The following is an 11,591-nucleotide window of genomic DNA, read 5'->3' as shown; positions in this document are numbered from 1 at the left end:
AAATAAAATTATTTAAAAGTTTTTTTTTTGATAAAGGGCTTAAGAAATTACTTCAAAGTTGCTTGTTTCTTCAAGTTTGTTAATTAATATGATCGTGACACTTGATAATTATATATTTAAGAATGTGACAAGTGTTAATCTATGTCATAACTAAAAGTATATATACTAATATGATAATAATAATAAAGAATTTTGTTAGAAGTAATTATTAATATTATTTAATAGTAATTTCTGTTTTTAAAATCCTAACCAAAAGATAACTGCAAAAGATTATTTAATAATAACTTTTCTTCTAATATTGTTAATATTAAATGTGTTTAAATATAATTTATAGTTACGTTACCTGAGCGATATCAGATGCAATGAAATCCCAAACATCATTAATAGAATGTTGGACTTCACAAATCTCATTATTCATTGAAGAAATTTCAATCATATCGCCAAGATTAACCAAACATCCATCATCGTAGCTGAAACTAATAGAAAAGTATAAAATCAAGTTAAAAAATTTGTTTTCAACTAATTAGGCCTAATTTTAATAAAATGAACATCCAAAAAGTTTAAATTGTGCTTTTTTTGAAAGTCGTTAACAGAATCAAAATCATAATTCAAATAGAATTTAGTTCCAGAAGATGCCGACAAACAAATTAACCTTCATATGTCTTGATCAAAATACTTCTCATGATAAGAACAATATTTTTACTTTTTACAGGATGATATTTATCTTCAAATAGTTCTGCTTGTTCAGCCCATAGTATTGCTCGTATTTTAATTCCACTGTATAAGATAGAATTTTTCTAAAAGAGAAATAAAAAAAATTATACTGAGATTGATTGACAGAATTAGAATTGAAAAATATACCTCCCTAACAATAAAGTTAGAACAAAAGAGCATTTGCCGTGAAAAGGAAAAAGAAGAAGGAAAAAGGAAAAAAAAGGAAAATAAAAGAGTATATAAAAGAAACACCGTTTCTTGTTTTTCTATAGAAGAAATCTTTGTTCATTATAAAAAAGTGAATACCTGAAAAACCTAATCGAGGCCTGGTCGTTTTATTCTTCCTTGGGAGAGAAGAGAATGATGATATCCGATCTTCCCCACCACTTACTAGAGGAAATACTCTCTAGGGTTCCGGCGACAACTCTGAGACGGTTGCGACCTACTTGCAAACAATGGAATGCTTTACTCAAAGACCAACTATTCACCGAGAAGAACCACCGTAAAGCTCCAAAGCAGCCTTTACTTCTCATGCTGAAGGAGTTTAGGATTTGTCCAGTCAGCGTTGAGCTCGATCTCAGCGTCAATGCTCCATCTATAGAGTTTAAGGATGCACTTAACCTAAAGAAGGGTTCCCACTCTAGTTCACAAGATTCCGATATAATGGAAGTCTTTCACTGCGAAGGTTTGTTGTTATGCGTTACCAGAGACAATAAGCTCCTAGTTTGGAATCCATTTTTAGGGGAAACAAAATGTATTCATCATTACAAGAAAAAGTCTAGTTATGCTTTAGGATACAAAAACAAGGAATCTTGCCACCGTGACTACAAAATCTTGAGGTATCGGCAGAGTCCCAAGAGAGAAGACAATGTTGATGAGTTTGAGATATATGAATTTAGCTCTGATTCATGGAGGTTTCTTGATGGAATCTCTCTCGACTACTATATACATGCATTTGGATACGTATCTTTGCAAGGAAATTCATATTGGGTTGCTTCAGAGAGAACAGACAAGGATTCTATGTTCTTACTCGGTTTTGATTTCACAACAGAGAGATTTATACGTCTAAATCTTCCTCCAGTTCCGCCGACTATGATGCTATCTCTTGTTAGAGAAGAACAAATCTCAGTGTTACATATGAAATATTTTCCATTAAAAATGGAGCTGTGGGTGACCAGTAACTTTGGTACTGAAGCTGCCTTGTCATGGAGCAAGTCCTTTGAAGTGGATTTACACGTTCTTGAAGAACGTTACCCGTTCTTCCCGACTTTTTTACTCGACGAGGACAAGAAAGTGGTCGTGTGCCCAGGACCAAGTGGTTGGAACATGAAGAACGTGGTCTACATTATTGGAGAGGACGATGAATATCACACAGAAATCCCTTATGAAAATTCTACACATAAATCATGGTGGCCACGTATATTCAATTATATTCCAAGTTTGGTTCAAATCCAGCAACGAACACAGACACGGAAGAGAAAGAGAAGAAGTAAACTAGAACATGCGATGCTGGTTACAAAGAAACAAGAGAAGAAAAGAAGACACAGTATTCACATTGAGACTGTCAATGTTGACTAAATTTTCCTCATTTTTATTGTCTACACTATGATACAAACTATGTTTTCTTTTATTATTCCATGTGGTAGCAAAAACCAGATCATCATAATGTATATTATGAGAAAAGAACATTTAATTCTTCACAAGATTTTTATTCTTTTCATCATCCCCTATACATGCGTGTTAGAGTCATCACACTAGCTAGTAGAGTAAGCCAAAACTATCCACCGTCAAGCAAATCAACTAAAACACTATGAAAGAGATCAAAACACTTAGAAGAAGCTAGGAACGCGAATGAATGATAAACTCAGCGGCATGATCCATTGATTTAAGACCTCCCATGGAGAGAAGTAAAACCGCTAGCTCATCTTTCCCCCACCGTCTCAGCCCGTTGCTCAGACTCTTCATCACTTCTGTATCGATCTCTATCACCCAACTTGGCAAACAGCTCACCATTAGACTCACCAAACCGGTAATATAAGCTCGCCAAGTTGCTGTCTCGCACCCCACTGATATTTTACCGTCCAAGGCACTCGCGAGGAACTCCAAGTGGCTTCCCATGATCCCTTGGCGGCGTTTCGATGCAGCTGATCTCCAGTCCATCCCCCAAGCGAATGCTCCACATAGGACCACAAAGTAAGCAAGGGCATTCCCTCTTAGCTCCGCAACTAGCTCAGATGGTCCTTCTTGTTCTTGGTCAACCGATAGAAACCAGGACGGGATGGTCTCTTTGATGAGTAGGTGGACCACACCTAAGCCGCCGGTTAGCCATACCAATGAGGCGCTAAGCGAAGCAGCAAGCTTGACTTGAGTCATTGCTGTTGCTAGTGAACTCTGGCCGTAACTTGATCCGGTCTTCACTGTTTTCAGCTCCTTTGAGAGCCTGTTCTGTACTATATCCTTCACAGAATGTATCAGGAGAGAGAGAATCTCTTCCGTTACAGGGACGGTGTCTCTGAGAGCACGATACATGCGTAGGTAGAGAATCCCCGGTGCTACAGGGAAGATCCCGCCATGGCCAAGAAGAGATCCAACACTATATGACATGGGTGCAGCGTTTAACCCGAGAGTGGCACTGAAGCAGTTTCTGAGGAGCTGAACCACAGCGTCTGGGTTGTGAAGGAAGACGGTGCGAGATGCAGAAAAAACAAGAAACTCAAACCAACGTTTCGCCTTTTGGGTCCACAACGAAGCTACTATGGGCATGCAAGGCCAAGGGCAGGCTGCAGCCAAGCACTCGAGTGCTGGCCCGGCCAGATTGAGGAAACGCTCTGAAGATTTGTCGACTTTGTACGTAATGGTTAGAGTGACGAAAGCGGCTAGAGGTAAAGGAAGCGTTGCTGGAGAACTCCCTCCGGCTATAACACAAGCAAGAATCAATCATAAGTTCACAAGACAAGTTTCAACAAATCTAAGACAAATGTTGAACATGTTGCATAGTTTTACCTGGAGCAAGGCTAGGGATATCAACTCCTGTTGTTGCGAGAATTTTCTTTATGTATTCCTCAACTTTGGATAGGTTTGCAGCCGGATTTGGCCAATCAATGCCGTTCATGAATACTTGCTTCCAAACACCTCTGCTCACCTCAGCCGACAAGTAGCTCACTATCGTTGCTAGTGATGCCGGGAGAAAATCTGTTAAATCTTTCAGACCTGAAAGAACAACACTTATTGTCACAATATATGATAATATATTATTGGCACAAGAGAGAAAGCACGAGGCACAAACCTGTTGCTAAGTCACGAGTACAAAGCCTTCCATGAGAACAAGCTGTTAAAGCAGCATCGACAACATATGGAACAGCTTTGAGGATATCCCAAGCAGGAAACTCAGGTCTTGGAATGATGTCTTCACTTGCAGCTCCTGATGAACTGCTTGTGCCAGAATTAACCTTTCTGAACATCATGGTGAGAAGTGCTTCAACTGTCTGGTGGACAGGAGATCCATGTGTAAGTTCTGATAACGTGGAAGCTATGCATCTCTGGTGCTGCCTATACCAGAGTTTCAGCTTGGGGAACGAGTCAACAAACACGGGCTGGCAAGATGCTGACCTTGCAACTTCCGAAAGTCTCTTTCTGTTCCGGTCTTTGTTAAGGGTCTCTGAGGAAACAAGATGAGAGTTACGCACCAAAAGAAGATGTTCGAGTGTGAGTTGGGATCCAACCGTGGGCACATCTCCTACACCGTGCTCAATTGGAGGATGATTGAATCTCCAAAGCTTTAAAAGCAGAGTGAACGCATTGGAGAAAACAGAATATGCTGAGATTTCTTCTCCAGAGGGAAGAGTCCAGGATACACTCGGGGTGTAAGATCCAAACACTTCACAGATTGGCATTAGTGAGCAAGCAAGTTGCGGAACCTAAAAGAGTATTCTCATCAAAACCACATATATCTTGCAGCATCAAGAAACTTGCACAATAGTTTACATACCATGCCATGCAAAGAGAAGATTTGAATGCTGTCAACAGATCCTATCCCAACAATAATAGCATTCAGCATGCAGGCATAACCAATTAGATGACTTTCATCCCCGGAATAATCTGCTGGAACGGGTGGGGATAATAATCTTGTAAGATATTCAACAGTGTGTTCCTGTAAGAAAAAAACAGATGTGTTTTCAAGCAGTAAACTCAACAGAATTTCACTAATGGTGGATGTAAATGCGGACCTGAATGTTCCAACCCCGTGTGAGAGATGCCCCACAAAGCACAATAGCAGCAGATATCTTCTCGTCATCTGATCCTTTGACTGCGACCTCATATAGTTTCTCCACCTCCGTTAAGCTTCCATCAAATCCATGAGCTTAAATTTCAGTTGCTTTACTCTCGGTAAATTAAAAAAGATCATCTGAAACAAAAAGTAATAACTGAAGAAGAGGCAGAACTAGAATGCAACCACGCTTCTCACTCTTGTAAAAATTATGGTTTTTTAGGCTATGATTTTGAAACTCAGCAGCTAACAGTTTTTATATTAGTCATTCTACGAAATCAAAAAGAAATAAGAACTCATTCTACCTTGAAGCAGGAACTGAAACCAATGCTTTCACCATAGCAGCATTTAGTGGGGCTCCTTTCACAAATGACGACCAGCATGGAACTTCACTCGACAGACTCTGAGGTATTTGGTCGTTTTGGCCGTTAACATAGCCAGGCCACGAGTAGGCCGACGTATCCAGTATGTTTCTTGCTATACAAGCCTCAACTATCAGGTGACGCATGTTTCCACCTACAACATGTACATTAGGCCTAACTTCTGAAGCACACAAAGATAAACAGATTGGTTTAACGCAGAATTTGCATTAACTTACGGCAGTTGATAGGCATGTCCTTCATGTTTATGACATCAGAGCATGACTTGCCAACATCTCCACCAGACAAAAACATGATTGCCTTCGTGGCAGCCTTGTTCGCAGCAGAAACAACGCACTGGGGAGGAGCCAGCAACGTAGGGAATTCACCAAGAACCTGCAAACTTGTAACAAGATCACCTCGTAGCGTTTTCATGACGAATTCGTACTCTCCCTCTTCGATAAGGCTGGCCACTACAAGAGGTACAATGCATAATGACATACACAGCCTTGTGTCCAGTCGAGGAATAGGTCCTTCAATCGGATCCCTTTCCTAGCAATAGAGAAAGACAAGTAAATCAGAAGAGACATTAGTAACCAACCAAATAAAGCAGCTTTTAGTCTAGAGATTGGTCTAACCCTTTGAACAAGTCGAAGAGCTGCTATCCAAATACCCAAGAAGGTGTCATGCCAAGTGCTGCCATTAAACCCTTTAAGCGTTTTAGCTAGACCTGAAGTTTTGGTTAGTTATTTCACCATACATTTGTGATAATCCTTTAGTCAAAAAAGTAAGATGGGAGTCTGCAAATAACCGGTAATGATTTCAATAGCACTAGTTGGGTTAACTTGATATCCATCCATAGCATCTTCAAACACCAGATCAAGAGGAAGCCAGAGTGAAGAGAGACTTGCTCCATGGCATAAGCCAGCAAAAGGAGCAAGAGATCCAAAATCCACAATTGCATTTGATTTGCGTAAAGAACCCTCGTTGCTGCTGTCACGAGAATATCCAAATCGTTTATTTGAAACCAACTCCAATAGATCCCCAGAGTTAACAACCTTTGAACTTCTCAAGGCTGATGAGCTTTCTGCAAGCAACTTTACTCTGCTGACAAATTCATGCCACTTTGAAACCCTACAAATAGCAAACATTTACAGAAATGATGACTACTAATCCAAGCTTGTGGCTATCATTTTAGGCTGACTGTAATGCATTACCTGTTGGAGAAGACCAAGTATAGCAACCTGGAGATCACTGTATCTCTGAGGAACTCTGCAATCATCTCGATAGCCATGATGTTGTTTAAACTCTGTAACTTCTCGTCAGATCCGGTCTTCTCGTCAATTTCCATATCTTGAGATTTGATTAGCCACAGAGAAGTGGAGTCTTGGCTTAGCTCTATTAGACCTTCATCAGTTAAGCATGCATCAAGCAGCAGTGAGACCATCTTAAAGACGAACTCTACAACAAGTAGACCGGGTCTGTCTGTTTCCAGAGGAAACAACTCTGGAAGACGAAGAATGTTTGCTACTGAGTTCATCACGCTGCACCCAAAAAAAAGAAGAAACCAACCATGCTAAGGTAACAACTAGTATGCCAATAAAAGTACTTGTATTCTCTATGTATATATCCACATTAAAGCATATAAATAGGACTCAACTATGATTAATGAAACAGTATCAAAGAAACAAGGACTCGACTCACTTGTGGTAGTGAGAACCGGTAATATGATCTTTAATGGTGAAAACATATCTCTTGAGAAGCTCCAAGTAAAGTCTATAAGCCGCTGATTGAGTAGACCGGTTTGGAACAACTCTACAAGAAACCAAACCAATAAAGATTCAATCTTTTAACACTTCAAGACTCTAAAAGATACATTTCCAAAATTACAAACAATAAAGATTCAATCTTTAACACTTCAAGACTCTAAAAGATTACATTTTCCAAAACCAACCTGAGAGCGAGGAGGGAGAGAACGAGGAGAGGAGAGACGAGGTTCAAAGCGATAGCTCTGTGGAGGAACTTCCAGAGGATGGGGAGGTTGTTATCCCAGCAAATGTAGGAGACGAGAACCTCCGCGAGCTCCGTGGAGGGGAACTCGACGAAGGGTTTCAAGTTGGCGGATAAGCGGGAAGCCCAGAGGTGAGGGTCGACGCACTGTTCCTGAGCCTTCTTCGTCAGCTCGATTACTCCGTCCCAGACGGTACTCCGTCCCGGAGCCGCCATTTTTCTCTGTGAAGATTACAGAGAGAGAGAGAGAGAGAGAGAGAGAGAGAGAGAGAGAGAGGGCGGTTAAACAAAAAAGAGGAGAGTTTCAGATTTGATTTGGCAAAAAAGAGAGTACGCGTGCGTGCGTGGGTGCGTGTGAACGTCCCGAGACAAAATTATGATTTCTTGAATTTATTTACTATGTCAAACCAAAAAATATTTATATTTTTTGTTCAATTGTTTGATTTCTTGAATTTTTGGAGGTTTTAATATAGGTCTATATCACATAACCTTGATAAAACTATTTTGAAAACGGGAATTCCGCCAAATAAAACTTCAACTTTGCACGAATTGCCAAGACAAACATAAACTTTTGGGCTGGCCAAAAAACACTAAACTTTCATTGATTTGCCAATTAATTAATAATATTTTCGTTGACTTATTAATTTAGCACGCCGTCAATTAATTTAATAAACGTCATTTATTGTTGGCGTTAATGTAAAACGACGTCATTTTCAAATGAGATAACGACGTCGTTTTATATGATTTGAAAAATAAAAATAAGTAGCCCTTTGGATTCGAACTCAGGTTGGGTAGGACATTTGACAAGGTGTTTTATCACTGGGCTAATGGTACTTTCAATGTATTTACTAACATATTTAATATTATTTGGTACTCATTGAATATAAAAAATTCTCTAAAAACTTAAAAATATCTTTAAAATTCCAAATTGATAAAGAAATATTTTCATAAAATTAATTTTGAAATTAAAATTAAAAATAATATTTTTTTCTTAAAAAAAAAATTAAAAAAAAATTCAATATCTAGCTTAAAAAATCGAAATTTAAATTCTTTTTTATAAAATAATATTTTTTCTTCTTAAATTTCGATTTTTAAGCTAGATATTGAATTTTTTTAAAAGATTTTTATTTTTTTCAGAAATTTTTTTTTCATTTTAATTTCAAAATTAGTTTTATAAAAATATTTATTTTTTCAATCTTTTGGAATTTAAAGATATTTTTAAGTTTTTAGAAAAAAAATTATATTCAATGAGTACCAAATTACATTAAATATGTTAGTAAGTACATTGAAAGTGTCACTAGCCTAGTGGTAAAACACCTTTTCAAATGTCCTACCCAATCTGAGTTCGAATCCAAAGGGCTATTTGTTTCTATTTTTCATATCATATAAAACGACGTCGTCTCACTTTAACGCCAACAATAAACGAAGTTTGTTAAATTAACTGACGGCGTGCTAAATTGGCAAGTCAATGAAAGTTTAGTGTTTTTTTTGACCAGCCCAAAAGTTCATATTTGTTTTGGTAATTTGTACAAAGTTGAGGTTTTTTTGGCCGAATTCCCAGTTGAAAACTCACTCACCACAAAATTCTAATAATCTCCTCATTGATGATTGAGTTTTATTAATCCAAGCACAAAACCGATTGCCAATCACACCTCTTGTAAGCCTCAACAACATGTTCACTTCATCTCTTTGCATTCCCATACCAAGTGTTCTTTCACTTTCCTCTTTTTGTTTAAGTGTGTCAACTCAGGCTCATCCTTGGAAGCAACTTCACATACCAACAACTCCATATTGTTGCATAACTCCCCCTACATTGTTGCATTTCAATGTATTCCGCTGGGACAACCATCATACGTAGCCGTTAACCACATGCAGCTGATCAGCTTTTGTTCCAGCAGACTACTTCATTTCGGTCTTGTCCCAGCGGAATACATTGTATTATACAGCTCAGGTTTTGTTTCACTTTTGTATTTATATAGAAAACGCAAGGGAACCAGCAGACTTTCCTTTAAACCCACTTTTTTGGCTTGGGTTTTGAGGTGTTACATTTTTTTCTTAGTTTTCCTCCATGAAATTGAGTTTTAAGCTCGTTAATGACGGATTTATTTCTAGAGAGTTAGGCTTCGTTCTACACATAACTAGGCTGCGTTCATATAATTTTGACGCTGATTATACAGAGGTTTGAATTGATCAAAATTTGTTAGGTAACAATTTTTTTTTATTTCGCTTCTAGCTAAATAAAAAGACTACTAATCTTCAAACCATAATGTATGAATAAATTCACATGCCTTTAATGAATAGAGTTATCGTTAAAGTTCTTTCGGTTCTTCTTCTTCATTCATTGTCAATGTTACAATAGATTTATTTATATTTTAACATTCTTGATTAAAAATTAATTTGTGTCAAGTATTATCAAATATGATATTTTTGTTTTAGATTTTTGAACAAGTTTTCAAATTTTAATTTTAATTAGATAGATCCAGTTTAGGCGATTAATTGAGTTGATCTAATATGAATGAGTGGATTGTTGAATGGGTAGATGTCAGAGTGACTGATTATAATAATATCAAAAAAATTGTTGAACGTAAAATAATTTACAATCTATATTTATAAATAAATTTATCCTATTAAAAGTGAAGTACATTTGAGTACTTACCCTGATTTTTCTTTAATATTTACAATCAATGCCACTCAACTAAATAATAAAAACTCTATGAACCCTTTATTTTCTTAGTGGACTCCCAAGCCCATTAAGAATATAATGACTAAAATAATTTTGTGGACATACGATTATTGTTTTTTAAAGTGATCGTAAAATCAAATCCATATTAGATTTCTTAATATTTTGATATGGGAATACAAGACCACTCGGTTCATATTGTTATATTCCTTTTGTATATTACATCATTTATATTTTGATATCTATATTATTAAAAACTGAAAGATGCATATTTGAAAATTTGGATAATAGTTTAAAAAATAAATTTGTTTGGAAACATGAAATATCAGTTTAAATTAAGACATTTGTTTGGAAACATAAATAGCAGTTATAAAAATGATATAATGTTGTTTGAAAACATAGATACCAGTATACTAAAAAAGAATGAACTATGTTATTAAAAACTGGGAATCTATTATATTACGAGAAACTATCTATTTGGTCAATTAAAATAATACAAAAATGAGTTAATCTAATTATCTAAAAATATCATTTTATAAAATAATCATAAACAAAATTTAAACTTTATATATATATATATATATATATATATATTTCAAAATCAAAATAATAATTTAATTTGATTTATATCAAAATTGATTCAAAATATACATATATTCAAAAAAAATTCGGGTTTTCAGGGTCAAAGATTTCAGTTTCATTTCAAATATTCTAAATTTTGGTTCGGAGCGAATCAGATCTTTACGGGTTTGTTCGGGTTCGGATAACTCATTTAAATTATTTTTAAAATTCATTATATACTTTAAATTTCTCAAATAAAAAAAAATATTACTATAAATTTGAATAACATATATTAGATACATGAATTTAACATATAATTGGTTTGATTTAAATATTAGACAGATAATAAATAATTATTTTAAGTATTTTTGGTGATTTGATTATACTTTAATTTTTTAGATATTTACATTTGACTATTTATATATATTTTCATTATTTAAAACCAGCTTATAGTACTATATATATTCTGAATATTTTATATACATTAAATCTAAAATAATAATATACATAAGTATATAAATCTATTTCAAATATATTCAGATATCTGGAATACTTTGGTTCATATCAGATTCGGTTTCAGTTCTGTAAATACCAAAATTTTGATATTTAATCAATTTTTGTCCGGGTTTGGTACTTCTTTTTGTATCGGGATCAGTTCGATTTTTTGGATTCGGATTTTTTGTCCAATTCTAATATTGACATAAAAACAACATATTTTATAAAAATATACATTTGCACGGGTGTGCGGGTCAAAATCTAGTAAACTATTAATTTAATTTTTTTTTTAATTTGAGGTTTTGGAGCATAAGAACTATTGAGTTATATCAGCATATCAGCATACACACATGCCACATGTGAACATATATTCACTGATATTTAAAATCAGTTACACGAAAATAACAAAACTAATTAACCACACGTTGCAAGTTTGGAGATAGGGGGCCTCTGACTTTGAGCCTTAGCTCACTGCTTGCCTTTCTTTGTGTTAACGTGTAGCTAC

General features: G+C 35.7%; 2 protein-coding genes across 2 annotated transcripts; one reads left to right on the top strand and one right to left on the bottom strand.

The window, feature by feature from the left end:
• The first annotated feature begins 1,003 nt into the window (after positions 1–1,003).
• Positions 1,004–2,300, top strand: LOC130496956 (putative F-box/kelch-repeat protein At3g22730). Its single transcript, XM_056989710.1, has one exon. The coding sequence runs from the start codon at positions 1,075–1,077 to the stop codon at positions 2,290–2,292; it is 1,218 nt and encodes a 405-aa protein (XP_056845690.1). The 5' UTR covers positions 1,004–1,074; the 3' UTR covers positions 2,293–2,300.
• Positions 2,301–2,357: 57 nt separating this feature from the next.
• Positions 2,358–7,621, bottom strand: LOC108838445 (mediator of RNA polymerase II transcription subunit 33A). Its single transcript, XM_056989709.1, has 12 exons — positions 7,295–7,621; positions 7,045–7,155; positions 6,558–6,884; positions 6,152–6,474; positions 5,979–6,070; positions 5,580–5,892; positions 5,287–5,497; positions 4,941–5,055; positions 4,703–4,864; positions 4,001–4,631; positions 3,718–3,924; positions 2,358–3,629 (listed from the first exon to the last, which is right to left on the bottom strand). Exons 1-12 carry the CDS (start codon positions 7,564–7,566, stop codon positions 2,554–2,556), a joined length of 3,840 nt encoding a protein of 1,279 aa, XP_056845689.1. The 5' UTR covers positions 7,567–7,621; the 3' UTR covers positions 2,358–2,553.
• Positions 7,622–11,591: the final 3,970 nt, after the last annotated feature.

Source organism: Raphanus sativus, chromosome 6 (genome assembly GCF_000801105.2).
Source record: "Raphanus sativus cultivar WK10039 chromosome 6, ASM80110v3, whole genome shotgun sequence".
Taxonomy (NCBI): domain Eukaryota; kingdom Viridiplantae; phylum Streptophyta; class Magnoliopsida; order Brassicales; family Brassicaceae; genus Raphanus; species Raphanus sativus.
This window is presented reverse-complemented; position numbering and strand designations above follow the sequence as displayed.